The 19,592-nt window shown below is 42.2% G+C and overlaps 1 protein-coding gene across 2 annotated transcripts; it reads left to right on the top strand.

The window, feature by feature from the left end:
- The first annotated feature begins 823 nt into the window (after positions 1 to 823).
- On the top strand, positions 824 to 17,671 carry LOC148039246 (uncharacterized). 2 transcript variants are annotated; one of them, XM_087675547.1, is made up of 4 exons: positions 824 to 1,243; positions 16,204 to 17,219; positions 17,316 to 17,417; positions 17,534 to 17,671. In XM_087675547.1, exon 2 carries the CDS (start codon positions 16,587 to 16,589, stop codon positions 17,082 to 17,084), a length of 498 nt encoding a protein of 165 aa, XP_087531673.1. In that variant the 5' UTR covers positions 824 to 1,243; positions 16,204 to 16,586; the 3' UTR covers positions 17,085 to 17,219; positions 17,316 to 17,417; positions 17,534 to 17,671. The 2 variants fall into 2 exon arrangements, with proteins under 2 accessions (XP_087531673.1, XP_087531672.1); XM_087675546.1 differs by lacking the exon at positions 824 to 1,243 and adding an exon at positions 8,646 to 10,845.
- Positions 17,672 to 19,592: the final 1,921 nt, after the last annotated feature.

Genomic DNA, 19,592 nt, shown 5'->3' with positions numbered 1-19,592 from the left:
TGTTTTATAATGCAAAAGTTATAGCTTTGATTGACAAATTGGACGTTTCTTATATATTCGAAGCCACCCACTTTTGCTTAGAAAACTTTGATGCCTCTTAATTTTTACTACAAATTCTTCATTTTTTGCTTTAGTTTTGACGCCTAGTCACATCTCTCATTGACAACCATGGGATAGGGCGACTTAGGCTGTTGAACCCACATATTGATCTATACAAAAATCAAATACAGCAAGCATCAAGCTGCTTAAAATAATATATACAATAGAATACATAATACAACTCTCATCCTACCCCTAACAAAGATCTAGGAGTGAATTCCACAAGGGATAGACCAAGCATAATCTCACAAAGAGATCAAGAGCTAGTTGCTACCCAACTGCTTGCGTACAGACAAAAAGAAGTTATCAAAGAGGTCATCCTAATTGGTGGTCTAATATGCCTACCTCACCTAGAACAACTGTACCAAGAACTTTTATTAGATGAGTACTTCTATAACCTGGTCCACTTGAATTCATATATATACTTTCATTTTTCTTATTTTTTATTCTTTATTATTTGGTATTCAGATGTTAAAAAGGAAAGAGTTGCTATTGTGACCCAAGCAAAATAGGGAAACAATCTTAGGTCTAGTCTTGGTACCTAAGAACCTAGCGAGCTTTTGTAAGGTGACACTAAATCCTTTTTTTCGCTTACTTTTGTTTTTGATCCAACTATCCTTGTCGTCTTTTGGCTACATGCTACCCCCAAGAACACAAGGCATTAGCCCCAAGTCCGATTCAACCCAAGAATCTATCAATCCATCACAAGGTGATGAACATTTTCTCTTTTGATTTTTTCTCTTTATGTTTTTATTTTAATGGTAAGAACCTCTTTTACCACATCTTCCACTACAAGGATATGGAGGTATAGCGATGGAGCTTTCCAATGCAAAATAGCGGCATTGCTATTGGCATCACTATTGCGATGCAAATAGCGACGATACTCAGACGAAAAAAACACGAGTTGAAACCCGAGTGCGTTATTTTGTGCGCATATATGAAAGAGAGACCAAAAGGGAGAGCGAAAGGGAGAGCAGACATATTGCATTTGAGAGGGAGAGGGAGAGAAAGAGAGAAAGAGGGAGAAGGAAAGCTTCTCACCGCCGACACCGCCGTTCGCGAAGAAGAGGAGGAAGTGTACGGAGGGAAAAGAGGAGCCGCTGTCGTGAAGAGGAGTCGCCGAATCCTTCTTCGAGCCTTTACGGTGAGTTCATTGTTCCTTCTTGCTTTGTTTTTGTATTTTCTCTTTCTCTTTTACTTGTTTTTGTTAAAATTCATGTGTATTGAGAGAGGGAGAGAAAATGAGACAGAAAGAGAGGGAGAGGGAGAGGGAGAGGGAGGGAGAGAAAATGAGAGAGGGAGGGAGAGGAAGAGGGACAGGGACAGGGATAGGGAGGGAGAGGAAAGAGAGGGAAACATTAAACATAATAGGGAAAGAGAAAAAGAAAGGGAGAGGGAGAGGGAGGGAGAGGGAGAGGAAGAGGAAGAGAGAAAAGGAAATGAGAGAGGGAGAGGAAGAGGGAAAAGGAAAGAAGGAACGAGAGAGAGAAGGAAAAAGCATTAAACATAATAGGGAATGGGAGAAAGAGAGGGAGAGGAAATGAGAGAGGGAGAGGAAGAGAGAAAAGGAAAGAAGAAAAGAGAGAGAGAGAGAGCGAAAAAACATTAAACATAATAGGGAAAGAGAGAAAGGGAGAGGGTGAGGGAGGGAGAGGAAATGAGAGAGGGAGAGGGAGGGAGAGGAAAGAGAGGAAAACATTAAATATAATAGGGAAAGAGAGAGGGAGAGGGAGAGGGTGAGGGTGAGGGAGGGAGAGAAAATGAGAGAGGAAGGGGAAGAGAGAAAAGGAAATGAGAGAGAGAAAGGAGAGAGAAAAACATTAAACATAATAGGGAAAGAGAGAAAGAGAGGGTGAGGGGGAGGGAGGGAGAGGAAATGAGAGAGGGAAAGGAAGAGAGAAAATGAAAGAAAGAACAAGAGAGAGGGAGAGAGGGAGAAAACATTAAACATAATAGGGACAGAGAGAAAGAGAGGGAGAGGGAGAGGGAGAGGGAGGGAGAGAGAGGAGGAGGGAGAGGCTCGGGGGGTTCACTATATATATATTCTCTATATAACATGCATTCATTGCCTATTTATAAATATCCTAATCTATGAATTTTTCTTGAATTAAAAACAACCCTTTTCTATTCAATCTATAAGTAACCCCTTTATATGACACCCTTCTGTATGTAAAAAATTTATAGAAATGGTGTTTTAAAAACCCCTTATTTTGAACTCACATTTTCTATACATATATTCATGAGTGACCCCCCCTGAGAGGAGAGGTTGTTATTTTCATGTTTCTTGTTTTTGTACTAGTAGTAGTTTTTTTTCTTTTCTTGTTTATTGTTGTTTAGTTTTCTTGTTTTTTTTTTTTTTTGTAGTAGTAGTAGTTTTTTCTTCTTTTCTTGTTTATTGTTATTGTAGTAGTAGTTGTTGTTGTTGTTTTTTTTTTTTCTTGTTTATTATAGTGGTAGTTATAGCCATAGCTATAGTCATAATCATGGTCGTGATCGTGGTCGTAATCATAGTCGTGGTCGTAATCATAGTCATTGTAGTCGTGGTTGTAGTAGTAGTAGTGGTTTTCTTGTTTGTTGTTGTTGTTGTAGTAATAGTTTTTTTTATTTTCTTGATTATTTTTGTCTAGTTTTCTTATTTGTTGTTGTTGTGTGATAGTAGTAGTAGTAGTAGTAGTTTTTTCTTCTTTGCTTGTTTATTATAGTGGTCGTGGTCGTGGTCATGATCGTAGTCATAGTCATAGTTGTAGTCGTAGTCATCGTAGTCGTGGTTGTAGTAGTAATAGCGGTTATCTTGTTTGTTAGTGTTGTTGTTGTTGTTGTTGTAGTAATAGTTTTTTTTATTTTCTTATTTATTGTTGTCTAGTTTTCTTATTTGTTGTTGTTGTAGTAGTAGTGGTAGTAATAGTAGTTTTTTTTTTCTTTTCTTGTTTGCAGTAGTAGTAGTAGTTATTGTTGTTGTTGTTGTAGTAGTAGAGAGAGATATATGTTTTGCTAAAGAAAATAAGAGAGAGGGAGGAAGAGAAAAAGGAAGAAGGAACGAGAGAGAGGGAATAAATATACAACATAATAAAGAAAGATAAAAAGAGAGAGAGATGGAAGGAGAGGAGATAATGAATGGATAAAAAACAAAGAGAGAGTGGTGGTGAGGTCAGGTGAGGTCCGGTCCAACACCACGAGACTGGAAACACTTTGACATACATTAATTTGTGGGTGAGTGGGTGAAGTCTTTACATACGTTAATTTTTGCTGAGTTACAAGAGAAGAAATCCCTTCTCAAACAATTTAAGAAAGAGAAAAAAGAATGATAACAAAAACAATTTGTTTGTCATAACATAGACAAAATGGAAAACGATGAAGGTCTTGATGTTCAAGATCGCGAGACGTATCTTAATTAGCATATCCCATGTCCTTACTCTCAATGCAAGCTAGCAATTTGATGAGAATGTTGATTGTCTATAGAACACGTACGACACTTCAGCGAGTTTCAATCTGAGATCATTGATCAAACGATCTTGGATTTTTAGCAAATGGTAAGAAAAGTTAATATCAATCATGCATTGTCCTCGCAAGCTAATTGAATACCATATACAAAAAGATTGGGTGTGGCTGGTAAATTTTCTATCCAGGGAGGTGATGTCTCGTCCCAAGGAGAAGTGCACTCTTTGCAGCCAATTAGAAGAGTTAGTGGGCATGCGATGGATGGAGTGCTTGAGCCAATCCACCACTTGGAAGATACGACCCAATCTATACCGTCAATACCAGAGGAGACAGACAGCCTTCGAGACTTAACTACAATCTTGGAGCCTGAGATAGAGGCAATGATTGATGCATTGATTCCCATGGATGTCGAGACTTCTGATCTGCTTAGAGAGGAGCATCGTATATTATCACTTGCAAATACCATGCCTGAGCCTCATGATGATGCACGACATGTTTTACGAAAGCTTGGCATGGACTACAACAGCATCCATGCATGTATCAACAATTGCATACTGTTTTGAGGAGAATACGAGACTATGGAGACATGTCCAAAGTGTGGTTCTCACAGGTATCGACAGGACTTGCAAGGGCAAACCATCCCTCAAAAATTTCTTAGACACTTTCCACTTATCCCTTGCATAAACCACATGTTTCGTAAGTCCGGCATGGCGAGCTTGACAACGTGGCATGTGCAGAATAGGTCCACAAATGGAGTTCAACGAATATCAGCGAATTCACGCGCATGGAGTCACATTGACTCTACCTTCTCAGGCTTTGCCTGTGAGCCAAGGAATCTTTGGCTCGATCTTGCAATGGATGGTGTGAACCCATTCCGTATGCACTCAACTTCTTACAGTGTGTGGCCTATAGTCCTTATCAACTACAATATCCCTCCATGGCTTTCTACAAAGAAAGGACATCTCATCCTTAGCTTACTCGTCCACGAACGCTACAAAGTAAAAAATATGGACGTGTATCTTCATCTAGTAGTTGAGCCATTCTCATGTGGATGATGCATGACCTCTCAGGATTTTGAGAGTGCTCAGGTAAATAGGCTTCTGTTCTCGTTGGTAATATCTATCATAGCTCATTCAAGTTTGTATTCATTGGATAGAGGTGTTGGGACAAGTCTGGTTACCTCAGGTTATCATGCATGTCCATTATGCGGGCCACAATTAGACTCCTGAAGGTCATGAGCCATGAAGAAGAAGATGGTATATCAAGGACACGCCGCTTTCTTGCCAAAGAGTCATGAACTCAGGGAAGGTTTTCTTGGACGACCTCCAACACGTATGAATGCCCAAAGCTGGTATGAGCTGAAAATGGTCCACGCAGAGTCACATCCAAATGGAATGTAACGGTTCTCAGTTTTCTATGAGTTGCCATAAAGGATCCACTTACAGATCAACCACTTGTTGGATCCCATGCATATTTTCAAGAACGTGGGTAGCTTGCTGTCAGACCACATCATAGGAAAGAGAGACACTATAGGGGCATGAATGGATTTGAAGGAGGTAGGCAAGATGGAGGCGCTTTGGCCGCAGTCGAGTGTTAATGGTCACATGCAGCTACCTTGCGCTCCTTGGGTTTTGTCCACTAAAGAAAAGCGCATTGTGAAGTAAATAGTCAACGGGTATGATACGTTCTCTCAAATTTGCGTTTTCTAAAAATAACCAATTATTAGAGCTAAAATCCCATGATTGGCATAAGATATGTCAGGTTTGTACTACGAATGGATTGTAAGTGGCCTGCACATTTTGCTATTTGGAGTGTAGTCATTGTTTATAATGCTTTCTCATTTGTGGCAGTTTGTACTATCGATCGCGATCGCATGATGCCTTACTCCAGAAATACGTGGGGCCATTTACAGGTTGTTGACTTTAGTGCAATGGATCTCACAGAAGGAGATTAAGATGTCCTCTATTGAATCCCTGAGGCGGGGAGCAATGGATACGGTTTGTCTCTTTGAGAAATACCTGCCTACTAGCATGCTCAGGGTGCAAATCCACCTTCTTGTACATCTTGTAGATGAAGTGGAGATTGTTGGACCTGCCCATACGCGATGGATGTTCCTCTTGGAGTGCTTTATGAAAACCCTAAAAGGCTTTGTGTGATAACGAGCTCGGCCAGAAGGTAGCATGGCTGAAGGTTGGTTGGTGTCTGAGGCGCTAGTGCATATTTAACAATGGCTACCAACGGTGGATCCAGAAAACAGTATGCTATGGTCGCTGAAGGATGATGATAGACTGATCCAAGATGTGGTGGTTGGAAATGGGATAGAAAAAATAATGGATGCTGCAATGGAGGAGAAAGTGAATCACTTTGTATGTTACACCATGCCTCTATGGAGACGTGACTCGCCAAGTACCAGCAAGCCAGGCAAGATCGAGAGGAAGCACGATCTAAATTTTGACGTAGTACGCGCCATCGACTAATTCGATATCCTAAGGGCATGGAGGAGATATCGCGACTTATGTCAACGAGATGGTTGCATGGAGCTTTGACCGGAGCGTCTTGCGAAGGGGTGGAGGTCTCAACCGAGGAGTGGGAATTCTCGAGGGGATGTAGTCCAAAGGTGATGACATGTTTAGGGTTTTTTGTATCTATATTTTATATGCAACAAATAATTGAGTGTTTTAATGTACAGTACAAAATATATTGTGCAGTGTGGTCACGTTGTCGGAGGGGTTTTTGTCGAAAGGTCGAATCCACCGGGGATCAGAAGTAGAAGGAAGTAGAGATAGGAGATGGAAGAGAAGATAGAGAATACCAAAGTGGTAGACATGACAAAAACAAATCACAATGAATTGAATCAATATATATTGAAAGAACCTAGAATCTTTGCACTACTCAGAAGCAATCTCTAGGCATTAGTTCTCCTAGGGCTCATTCATAGACCAAAAACGTGGATAAGAAAAATCAGCTCTTTCTTTGCTATCCGGAACCCAAATCTGATGGCTCCTTTGGCTCTGAAAGGGGGGGTAAAACTCCAAGAAACCTAGTCACGGATCTCCCAGATCACTCATTCTTCTTCTTTCAGTTCAATCTGTAGTTTTCAACCTGTTTACAGCGATCGGAATGCGCATGATTTTGTCAATCTGTCTTTTTTATGAAATCTTCTAATTGGCTAAAAAAGCAACTAGTTTTTTGCATGCCATCCTAATCTAGAAGCCATTTCTAAATTTTTTGGATTTTTACAATAAATAATATAAAAAATAGGCTAAAATTATCCAAAAATCTAGTATTTTCGGATAATCCATGCAACTCACACTAGTACTAATGGCTCAGATCACATTGACTCTTTAGATCAATAGAGAAGTTAAATGATGATGCATTCCATATTTTTTCACACTATGTCCTCATAGCATCACGACATCCACCCCCTCTAAACCTGCACATCCTCTAGTATATGCCAAAATCCTAGTTGTCACCGGATTCTAAGTCCTCCTTATCCTCTGCAACCATATCCTTTACTTCTTCATCTTCCATATCTTCCTAGATAGCCCCTGTATCATGGCCACTATTTTCTTCTAATTCTAGCAACTCATAGGTAGTAGATTCTCACCTTTTGAATAATTTGATTCTTTTCCCTGCTATCGAAAGTTTTATGGCTATTCTATCCAGCTCATTTAATGCATAAGTAGCATTATCAAACACTTGTCTTACCACATAGAGTCCAAACCATCTTTTGGAAACTTTACGCATAGCACTATGTTGGTTATCTAAACTGCTATCATAAACCAATACCCAATCCCCATCTTGTATGGTTCTTGGTCTCAGTCAATGTCTTTTGTCAAACCCTTTCTTGTTCTGTATCCTTGCTGCCCTTAACTTTGTAGTTGCTGCCTCTATATCTTCTGAATTTCTTTCCAATTGTCTAATGCGTAAGGCCAACAACTCCTCTCGATTCAACTCCTCCTCCCAAGGTAACACACTTCATGTGACTGTCATCTCTTCTATCGGCATGATAGGTTTTTGACCATACATCAATTCTGCAAGCATATATCCTATAACAGCACTATGAGTTGTTTTGTCAGCCCCCTCACAAAGCATAAGGGAGAAATCGTGGCCACTCTTTTACATTCTCTCCATACGCTTTTGCCAATGCCTTCACAATAGGTGGATGACCTCTTTCACTTTTTCCATTTCCTTCAGGGTTATAGGCTGAAGTAAAAGCAATCTTTATCCCCAACCGTGCAAAGAAATCATGAGCTTCATCTGCATCCAGCTCACCCCTATCTGCTGTAATTTTTCCCACACAGCCATATCGACAAAAGATCTCTTCTAAGAGAAAAGTACATACGGCATTTGTCGTCTTATTACATAGAGATCTCCCTTCCACTTGATTAGTCAAGTCCTCATGAGCAAGCACAAGATACCTCATTTGCCAAAGATGTGTAGGCATTGTGACCAAATCTACCACCCACTTAAAATGAAGAGACAATGGATATGTGGGTTGCAATCCATCCTGATGTCTCACAGTTGAATACATTTGTCATGTTATATATGTTTCCACAAAGTGAGTAACATCCTTATATATACCCTGGCACCAATATCTTTCTTTGATCTTTGTAAAAGTACCCCAAACACCTCTATAACTAGCCCACAAGCTTTCATAAAATTCTTGCATTACTTTTACTTGTGAAGCTTTGTCACCCAAAACTCGCAATGGCATACCCTGTTTCTTTTTATCATGTTTCCATAAGTATCCATCTTTCAAGAAAAATCCATAGGCTTTCCTCTTGATCTTCTTAAACTCCTCATCTAACCATTTATCTCTCTTTGTTAATGTACTGAGATATTGACCAATTCTCAGCCACTCTCCTGCATATTTGTCTTCTAGAAACACTTCTACACAAGATGCAAAACATCTAAAGTGTCTTCTCTTTGTTGTCCAAGCTTCTGTTAATGTTGTAGCAACACCTTGCATTGCTAAAATCACTCTTGCAACATCATTTTCAACCATAAGAAAGTCATCTTCTTCCTTATCATTCATCGTCCCATCTTCATTCTCATAGCGTGCTCGGGATAACATGTCTGCCACCACTGGGTTATCTCTTCCTGTAATATGCTAAAATTTAGGGTTCAAAGATTTGATATATGCAATCCACTGGAGCATAGCAATGTCTGCGGTAGCACAACTAGTAATCATACCCAATACTGGCAAACAATCAATCTCAATGACTACATGAGCACCCATAAAATACTCATTATCACATTTAAGGGCTATCACAATTCCCCATAATTCTCTTTTTACCTATGGATATCTTCTCTGTCGTTCAGTCAATAAATTTTGCACCAAAGTGTATTCCATATATTTGCCCTTCCTCATCATCTTGCCCAATTTCCCATTCAATCCCAATTGGGCTTGTATCAATAGTAATAATGATAGGCTTTCCATGTGAACAGTCAGCCTTTCTCAACGTTGGAGCAGATTTTAAGAGTTGGTTCAATTTCTTCATTGCTTTCTGATGCTTCTTTTCCCAATGAAATTTCTGACCTTTCCTTAGAAGTTGATAAAGAGCATCAGCTACATGTGTAAAGTGAGGAATCCATATCAAATAGAACACACATGTACCTAAGAATCTACACACCTCTTATACATTCGTGCATACATCTTGCATTCTATCAATCCCATCTATTTTTGCTGGTGATGGTCTTCACCCATAAGGCCCACACATATTCCCAACAATCAAAACCTCTTTAACTCCAAAGATAGACTTTTGTCCAGAAAGAGTTAAATGCACCTCTTTTAGATGTGTCAAAATTCTCTCACAATCCACAATATGGTTTGCAACAAACTGTTTGCATCCATGAGCATCCATCTCTTCATTCTTTTCATCCACTGCACACCCTTTGATTGGAATATCATCCAAGAAGGGCATAGTCAATTGTGGTATAAAATCTCTCAGTACCCTATTCATAGCATTTGTCATGTGTGCCACTGAGTTTGTTGCACCCTGTGGGAGAGTACACATTCGTACTAACCCTAAAGGAGTCTTCATGGTTGTGATATCCCTGCTTTCAATTGCAAGATGAAACTAATCATAACTCGCGTAAAGATCACCCAAATAATAGATCGCTCTCCCTGCAAAAGCCTCTGCAAATTCATCAACCACAGGACCTGCACCCACATTTCTTATGGTCACTTTATTGACTGGTTGCATGTCTTGAATAAATCTCGAAGCCCCATTGTTTTTGGGCATAGTAAACCCACGATTTGAGTACGGGGCTGAAGAAGGCTCCAAGATCTTCATGCGAATCTTTTCATTTAGCAAATCCATTAGCTTTGGCAAGTAAGCTTTAGGCATTGGAATAGGCCTCAAGTTCCATGGTACATGTGGGACAGTAAATATGACCATAGGAGAGACAACATTTGGATCCACACAACCTATTTCACTTGGTTGAAATGCAAATGCCTTCCCATGTCTAGCCAACATATGCATAAAACAATTTCTCTCGGCAGGCAAAAGAAACCCTTCTACACCAACTTTCAATTCCTATAATGTTTCAGATATAAACTGATGACCTATATCTTTAGGATCTCGTAAGCTTGGCTGCCTTGACACTTTTTCATACATACCCTCACTCTTTGGTGGAAGTGGCAAAGCAGTTGGTTTCACCTTTTTGTCAACTATCTTATACTTTGTCTCCACAAGTGCTTCAACCCATTGTAATCCTTCCTGCTGAGCAAACAATGCTATAACATCATACATATCCAAATAACATATTGATAACACTCTCTTTTCAGCCTCATTTTCTGCATGTATAGTTGTTGAAATTTTAGCCATAGTGTCAGTAATATTCAGCCCATAAAAGATGCCTGAAATGCCATCATTTTCAGCTAACAGGCCCAATGCTCTTAGTTTCTTAGTAGCCCGTTTCATAGATATGCGTTTAGCCCTACACATAACTTCCATAAGCTTAAACCACTACAAGGGAATGGGGCAATAGTGACGCCGATTAGCGACGGCGGATATCGGCGTCGCTATTGGTGTCGCAACTGGCGTCGCTATAGCGACGCAAATGCGACGCAAATAGCGACGCCGCAGGGAAAAAAAGCGCGGCCGAAACCAGAGCGCCATTTTCATTTTCTTTCTTCGCCTTTTGAGAGCGAGAGCGAGGGAGAGAGCCAAGGCTTTGTGAGAGAAGAAGAGGAAGAGACTTGCTGCCGGCGCCGCCGCCACCGCCACCGCCGTTGTTCACGAAGGAGAGGAGGAGCCCTCCTTGCAAAGAGAAGCCGCCCACGCTCGCCATATCTCATTGGTGAGTCTCCCTCTCTCTTTCTTTTACTTGTTGAAGGTTTAAATCGTTCTCTTTTGTTTGTTTAGGAGAGGAAATGAAAGAGAAGGAGAGGGAGAGAGAGGGAGAGAAAGAGAGGGAGAGGGAGAGGGAGAGGGAGAGAAAGAGAGGGAGAGTGCATTCTCTCTCTCTCTCTCCCTTTTGCTTGTTTAATGTTTAAATTACTTTCTTTTTTGCTTGTTTAGGAGAGAAAACGAGAGAGTAAGAGAGAAAGAGAGGGAGAGGGAGAGGGAAAGAAAGAGAAAGAGAAAGAAAGAGAAAGAGAAATAGAGGGAGAGGGAGAGGGAGGGGGAGGAAATAGGAGAGGGAGAGAAAGAGAAAGAGAGGGAGAAGGAGGGAGAGTGCATTCTCTCTCTCCCTCCCTCTCCCTTTTGCTTGATTAATGTTTGAATCACTTTATTTTTTGCTTGTTTAGAAGAGGAAATGAGAGAGAAAGAGAGTGAGAGGGAGAGGAAGGAAATGAGAGAGGGATAGAAAGAGAAAGAGAGGGAGAGTGCATTGTATCTCTCCCTCTCCCTTTTGCTTGGAGGATGTTTAAATCACTTTATTTTTTGCTTGTTTAGGAAATGAGAGAGAATGAGAGATAGAGAGGGAGAAGGAGAAAAAGAGAAAGAGAGGGAGAGGGAGAGGGAGAGGGAGGGGGAGGGGAAGGAAATGAGAGAGGGAGAGAAAGAGGGAGAGGGAGGGAGAGGGAGGGAGGGAGAGGGAGGGAGGGAGAGGGAGAGGGAGAAAGAGGGAGGGAGAGGGAGAGGGAGGGGGGGGAGGAAATGAGAGAGGGAGAGAAAGAGAACGAGAGGGAGAGGGAGAGGGTGAGAGAAAGAGAGGAAGAGAGGGAGAGGGAGAGAAAGAGAGGGAGAGGGAGGGGAAGGAAATTTAAGATAATATACGTATTGATAATGGTATGCAATGTGCTTTGCATACGACCACGTACTTCATCAAAATGAACCCAAAATTATTGTTATAGAAGAAGAAACCCTTAAATTGAGTATAGGATAATTTCTCTCAGGTCTTATGACTATGAGTAGAATTGATTGAAATAAATTTTATTACTATAGTTGTAAAATTTCATAGATGGCGCGCATTAATTTTAAAATGGATTACTTATACTCAAAGCCGAGATATAACAAAAAATTATCTACCGGGACAAACAAATCGTTGAGCATGATACAAGGCCAAGATATAACATTGGAAAATCTCTCGACTACTATATACAATGCAAGGTTTATGGTCAACTTGCAACTTGACGTACATCTCCATAAAGCTATCCATTTAAGCCTCGTTTGCTGTAATGTAGATAAGATGGCAAACGAAGAAGGTCTTATTGTTCAAGACCGCGAGTCGTATCTTAATCAGCGTGTCCCATGTCCTTGCTCTCAATGCAAGTTGGCAATTAGACGAAAACCCCGATTGTCTATAGAACACTTACGAGGATTTGGCGAGGTTCAATCTGAGATCATTGATCAGGCGATTGCAGATTTTCAGCAAACGGTAATTTGAAGTTAGCATTTTTCATGCATTGTACTCTCAAGCTAATTGAAAACCATACACAATAAGATTGGGTCTTGTTGGCAAATTTTGTATCCAGGGGGGTGATGTCTCGACCCAAGGGGGAGTGCACCCTTTGCGGCCAATTAGAAGAGTTCATGGACATGCGATGGATGGATTGCAGGAGCCAATCGACCACTCGCAAGGCCCATCTATACCATCAATGCCAGAGGAGACAGACAACCTTCCCGACCTGCCTACAATCTTGGAGCCTGAGATGGAGGCAATGATCGATGCATTGATTCCCATGGATGTTGAGACATCTGACCCGCTTAGAGAGGAAGCATCCATACCATTATATGATGGGTGCCGAGTATCTCGGTTGAAGACATTGCTTGCACTCTTAAGTGTGCAAGCAAAATACGGTTGGAGCGATACAAGTGTGACTGAGTTATTCGGGTACCTTGCATACAGACTTCATTGTTTTTAAAAAAAAATAGTATTATTGCAAACATGGATGGATTTTTCAAGGTGTTTTATGATTTTTTCAGGTTATTGAAATATCATATATTGCCACCTGCAAACACCATGCCTGAGTCTCGTGATGATGCACTACATGTTTTACGGAAGCTTGGCATGGACTACAATAACATCCATGCATGTATCAACGACTGCATATTGTTTCGAGATGAATACGAGACTATGGAGACATGTCCAAAGTGTGGTGCTCACAGGTATCGACAGGACTTGCAAGGGCAGACCATCCCTCAAAAAGTCCTCAGACACTTTCCGCTCATCCCCCGCATAAACCACATGTTTCGCACGTCTGCCATGGCAAGCTTGACAACGTGGCATGTGCAGAATAGGTCCACGGATGGAGTGCAACGAATATCAGCAAATTCGCGCGCATGGAGCCACATTGACTCTACCTTCCCAGGCTTTGCGCGAGAGCCAAGGAATCTTCGGCTCAATCTCGCCATGGATGGTGTGAACCCATTCGGTCTGCGCTCGACTTCTTACAGTGTGTGGCCTATATTGCTTGTCAACTACAACATTCCTCCATAGCTTTCTACGAAGAAAGGACATCTCATCCTTAGCTTGCTCGTCCCGGGCCGCTACAAAGTAAAAAATATGGACGTGTTTCTTCGTCCATTAGTCAATGAGCTTAAGATTTTGTGGGAGGAGAGGGTCATGGTGCAAGATATGAGCAGGTGCGATGGTCGGTGGTCAGCCAACATTCGAGCCATTCTCATGTGGACGATGCATGACTTTCCGGGATTGGGAGAGTGCTCAGGTGAGCAGACCTTTGTTCTTGCCGGTAATATCTATATTTTTTTTCATTCAATCAAGTATTCACTAGATCATGGATCGCCTTGCAGGTCTCGTTACCTCAGGTTATCATGCATGTCCATTGTGTGGGCCACAGTTAGACTCCCGAAGGTCACGAACCATGAAGAAGATGGTATATCAAGGACACGCCGCTTTCTTGCCGGAGGATCATGAACTTAGGGAAGGTTTTCTTGGACGACCTCCAGCACGTATGAATGTTGCAAGCTGGTACGAGCTGAAAATGGTAAACTTGGAATCACATCCAAATGGAATGCGACGGTTCTCAGTTTTCTACGAGTTGCCATATTGGACCCACTTACAGGTCAACCACTTGTTGGATCCCATGCATATTTTCAAAAATGTGGGCAGCTTGCTATGGGACCACATCACAGGAAAGAGAGACACTATAGGGTCACGAATGGATTTAAAGGAGGTAGGTAAGATGGAGGCGCTTTGGCTGCAGTCGAGTGCTGAAGGGGGAGTGCAGCTTCCTCGTGCTCCCTGGGTTTTGTCTACCAAAGAAGAGCGCATTGTGAAGCAAGTAATCAAGTCTATCCGCACTCCGATGGGTATGATGCGTTCTCTCAGGTCCGCATTTTCTAAAGATGACCAAATGTCTAGGCTAAAATCCCATGATTGGCATAAGATACGTTAGGTTTGTGAACATAATGGATTTTAATTAGCGTGGACATTTTGAAATTTGAAAAGTGACCATTATTCTTAATGCTTTCTCATTTGTCGCAGTTTGTCCTACCGATCGCGATCGCGGGATGCCTAACTTCAGAAATTCGCAGGGCCATTTACAAGTTGTCGACTTTGGTGCAATGGATCTCACAGAAAGAGATTAAGGCGTCCTCCATTGAATCCGCAGGGCGGGGAGCAGTTGAGACGGTCTGTCTCTTTGAGAAATACCTGCCCACTAGCATGCTCACGATACAAGTTCACCTTCTTGTGCATCTTGTGGACGAAGTGGAGATTGCTGGACCTGTCCATACGCGATGGATGTTCTTCTTGGAGCGCTTCATGAAAACCCTGAAAGGGTTTGTGTGACAACGAGCTCGTCCAGAAGGTAGCATGGTGGAAGGTTGGTTGGTGTCAGAGGCGTTAGTGCATATCTCACAATGGCTACCAACGGTGGAACCAGACAATGAAATGCTATGAACGCTGAAGGACGATGACAGGCTGACTGGAGATGTGGTGGTTGGAAATGGGGTAGAAAAAAGAATGGATGCCTCAATGGAAGAGAAGGTGAATCGCTTTTGTATGTTGCACCATGCCTCCATAGAGACGTGGCTCGCCAAGTACCAGATTGCAAGGCAAGATCGAGAGGAAGCGCGAGCTGAATTTCGACGCAGTACGCATCACCGACCGATTCGATATCCCGAAGGCATGGAGGAGATGCCGCGGTTTATGTCAACACGATGGTTGCACGGAGCCTTGACCGCAGCATTCAGCGAAGGGACAGAGGTCTCAATGGAGGAGTGGGAGTTCTCGAGGGGATGTAGTCCAAAGGTAATGAGGGGTTTAGAATGTGTCGTATCTAAATTTGCTTGCTACATCTAATTTGAGTGTTTCAATGTGCAGTACAAAATATATAGTGCAGCGTGATCGCGCGGACGGCATTTTCGGGTGGATCGTATTGACCAAATGCACTCCATAATGGACTGTGGTGTCATGGCAAGGTTTGAGCAAGAGAGTCGGCGACGAGCAACGGATCCGAACACGGTTGTGGATGAGATGGAGTATTTTGGGAACTTGCAAAGTATTATTACGGTGGATTACCGTAGCTTCTCCATGATAATATTCGATGTGCAGTGGTTCAAAGTGGTACTTGGAGGAGCTGCCGCAACAGTTCGACGAGGTCCATCTAGATTTCTCAAAATAGATTCCGAAAAAAAATGGATGGATTTGCGCGACACCTTTGTGTTTCCGGCCCATTGTGAACAGATACAACTAGTCATTTGCTTGCTAATTGTAATACGACATGGTTTATGTCACAATGGTTTGAAGCCGCTTTGTAAGTGTTTGTGAACAGGTAATCTTCTATCCAAATCCCCGACAACCTCGATGGTGGTATGTTATACCTTCAACTCCTCGAGGTGCGAGAGTATACGATCAAAGCGATGTTCCAGGCATAGATGAAGAAAATATGCAAATAGAGGGATCGAAATTACAAGGGGTGGAGACCACCGCAAGCTTGGAGCCCGCATCGGCTAACAATGATGGAAATACAGAAGTCGTAGAATTTTTTGAGAACGAGGCAGACTCGTTCTTTTGTGGTGACATGTCTATCGACCTTCCAGTGTATGCAGAGTTGTGTTAGGAGATTAACATGGGACCATAGAATACTTCATTCTTGGAGAATTGTATTACTCAATTCGTTGTTTAGATCTTCCATAAAGGTAGATAAGATATGTATTTTAAGAGGGATTTTTCAAAAATGATTTATATTAATGTGCTTTGTATAGTTTAAATTGATTATTCTAACATCATTTTTTATCTGTGTAGATATCGACATTTTCAGGATGAGTCGAGGGATGAGCGATGAGGAGTTTCAGGAGATGACGGCACGCATGTCTCCAGATCAGCTCACGAGATTCCGAGAGATGGAAGATCAGGAGCTATCTTGTTCTTCGTCAGGGCGCTCTGCGAGATCAGCTTTAGCGCGATCAGATGCTTCAGCTTCGAACATACGATCTCGACGCTCGTGACTTGGGCCAGAGGGAGGGATTGCGACTGCAAGAGGATCAGGGGGGTGCTGTTGTGGAGACACGGACGCGGTGTCTCCGTCTCGTCGTTCAGCTGGAGCTCGGTTACCTCCAAGATTTGTCACACCTGTGGGGACGTCCACTCCAGTTACTCCGGCTTTTGCGCAGCCGTCGGCAGATGGCATGCCTTTTGGTGGCACTCCTTTTGGTGGCACCCCCTTTGGTGGCACCCCTTTGAGTGGCACTCCGGGAGAGGGTACCCCCGTCGGTACACCGGATGTACAGGGGTCTCCTGGATATGCCCAGGAGCGTGGACGGAGATGGGAGAGGGCCCATACAAGGCACACTCCTAGGGATTATGGATACCTGGTGGATGGCAGGTCAGGAGCCATCATCATGAATGATAAGGGGAGGAGGGTGATGGCTCGCATGAGGGAGTTGTGCCAACAAGTTTTTCGGCACAACGTCTTGGATCATTGGAGGAACATACCGGAGGGGAGCAAGGAGTACATAGTAGCATCCTTGCACGAGGAGTTCCCGGTGCCAGCCGCAGTGGATAGATTCTCTACGGGCTGGATGATGGATTGCATGCGTACATACATGTCACATAGACGATCCGACGCATGCAAGGCAATCAAGAGTGGGGCTCCAAAGCCCGAGTGGTTAGATGTAGATGACTAGCGCCGACTGAGGGATGAGGCTACAAATTTGCCAGGACGTTGGAGTCAGCAGCGGGAGGCGGTGAGGGCACGAATCGAGGCCGAATCGGTACATCATCTTGGGAGTGGCGGCCACATGACATATTTGGAGGACTTTGTAAGTTTCTCTTTTGTTTTGCTTATTTGTTTTTTTGAGATATTCTTTGTACTGACAATCATGTTTCTAACAGTTAGCATTTTGTTGTCTTTACAGCATTCCATTACAAATCGCGATCCACAAGGCCTTGAGACTCGATATGCAGAGAGGCACGACCTCAGATCATTGATCGACCGATTGTATAGACGCGGTGGCCCAGTAAGTCACTCATCTTTCTTGTCCGTAGTTACCATGAGATATTTGAATGCATTATTGTATGGTGGATTGATATGTTGTTTCTTTTTCTGCACAATCCGTTTGATGCTCCTTTGCAGCGGGAAGAGCTTTCGGGGGATGAGGATTTGTAGCTCGCCCTTGGATCCTTAGAGCTCACATACCTTTAGTTTTTAGTCGCCCGATCTATGTAGACATTTTCCATGTATTAGTGATATTGTTTTATGATTGTACAAATCGCATTTTATGTGATATCATGTATTTATTTCATCTATCAGTTTTATGATTTCATTATACATTCTTTTTTTTTGCAAACGCTTTGTATGCAGCAGTGCAGAAACTATTTTGTATGGCTCTCATACAGCACACTATGCTATATCTACCCTGCCACAAAATTTTTTTTTCTCTGTTACCGTCGCTATTTGCGTCGCAAATTTACTGCACGCGTGGCGATTGTCGTCGCTATAAGCGTCGCAAATTCTCTGTAACCGTCGCTATATACGTCGCTATATGGACGATTTTATGGCGTCGTCAATAACGACGCTTTTTGCGACGACGGGGGCAAATTTTGTTGTTTGTATTTTCGTCGCTTTAAACGTCGCTACAAGGTCTATATCTTGTAGTGAACCAACATGAACTGTTTGCTGTAAACTGAGAATTATCAATAGTAAATGCATGCTTCATTTCATCAAGAGGCGAGTACGTACCCTCTGAACAACACTACTGTAGCCCCACATTACAGCAGTGCTTAATGAAAATCTAGGTCTTTGAATTCCCTTGCATTTGGAACCAAAGGAGACTCTCGAAGCATATCACGATTTCTAGGATGATTAACACAAATAGTAAGAAATTGGACTACTTTCCTTCCATCTTTGCTTCTGACTCTTGCATAAGCAGAACCATCATTAAGTATCTTTGTTTCCATATGCACTTCTGTAATATAGGGCTGTTCCAAAATCACTGCATATGAGGAATTATCTTGCACAAAGAAGTGTTGCTCTTCCTATACATCACCAATTGTCACGTTTACATTAGGACATGCAACATAGAGCTCCCCTGAAGAATTATTTGCAGCCCTCATACGCCAACCATGATCAGTGTCCACAGGCCATGCACATTTTCATACAATCCCTGCTCAATGACATTTATCTCAGACCCATGGTTAAGTAAAGCAACACAAGGAGTTTCACCCTCCCCTATTTTCACTATCGTTTCAGTGGTAGCTCTAGCCCAATGATTTCTTGTGTAGTGACTTCGAGAAATAAATCCTAGAGCTTCTTCTCCATATTGTTGCATTTGCCTTACTCCACCATGCATATTGCTACAAGACAATGCATTTTCAGCCACTTTCTTCTCTTTTCCACATGCTGTCCACTTATTAGTAGCATCCTGCATAGATAATCCAGTACTTACTTCATGCTCATATTCAGCCCAAATACCCAACAAACTAGTTTCCTCTTCAAATTGCAGCAATGCACTAGTGATATCACTAAGAAACTGACACTTCCTTTTAATTATGCCAATGATCTCATCATGAAATTCTCGCTTGGCAATGCCAAGCACCTCTCCCAAGGTAAATTTCACCCGATTGTTTAAGATCCGTTCTTCAAGAACCTTCTTAAGATCGGTGGATGTCTCAATGTCAGATTGCAACTTATATCTTGGTTGCTTGCCCTTCTTTTTGCCCTCTTATTTTTTTTCATGTTTTTGCTTTTGACTTACCTCTTCCATAACATGCTCGGGAGGTGGCTGATTTGCAACTTTAGGCAGATCCACACTTCTTGTCATTCTTTTAGATGTCCCTGCAATATCTTCATCTCTTTTTCGTTTTTCTTCCACAAGTACATCTGTGTTTTGTACCTTTACTAAATATGCATACACTGAATATGCATCTACCGGTGATTCCCAACCAGTTATGCCACGAATGTCTTGCCCTGTATGAGACATTTCACTATTAGTGACCTTTCTCTTTTCAGCTGCATGTAAAGCATGTTTCCATATCACTTGGCCATGCATTCTATCCAACTGTAGACCAAAAGTAGAAGCATGTACTACCGCATAAGCATTTCGGACAGCCAAGTCTTCCAACAACTTCTGCATACCTCCCTTTCCAAAATTCAAAGCAAGAGGCAATCCCGTTTCTTGTGCATGGATCTTGCC

Source organism: Lygodium microphyllum, chromosome 3 (assembly GCF_053477565.2).
Source record: "Lygodium microphyllum isolate KBCC chromosome 3, Lygodium_microphyllum_v1.1.10, whole genome shotgun sequence".
Taxonomy (NCBI): Eukaryota; Viridiplantae; Streptophyta; class Polypodiopsida; order Schizaeales; family Lygodiaceae; genus Lygodium; species Lygodium microphyllum.
This window is presented reverse-complemented; position numbering and strand designations above follow the sequence as displayed.

Excerpts from the sequence above, each read along its gene's own strand:
- LOC148039246 (XM_087675547.1), top strand. The coding sequence starts at position 16,587 with ATGCCTTTTGGTGGCACTCCTTTTGGTGGCACCCCCTTTGGTGGCACC.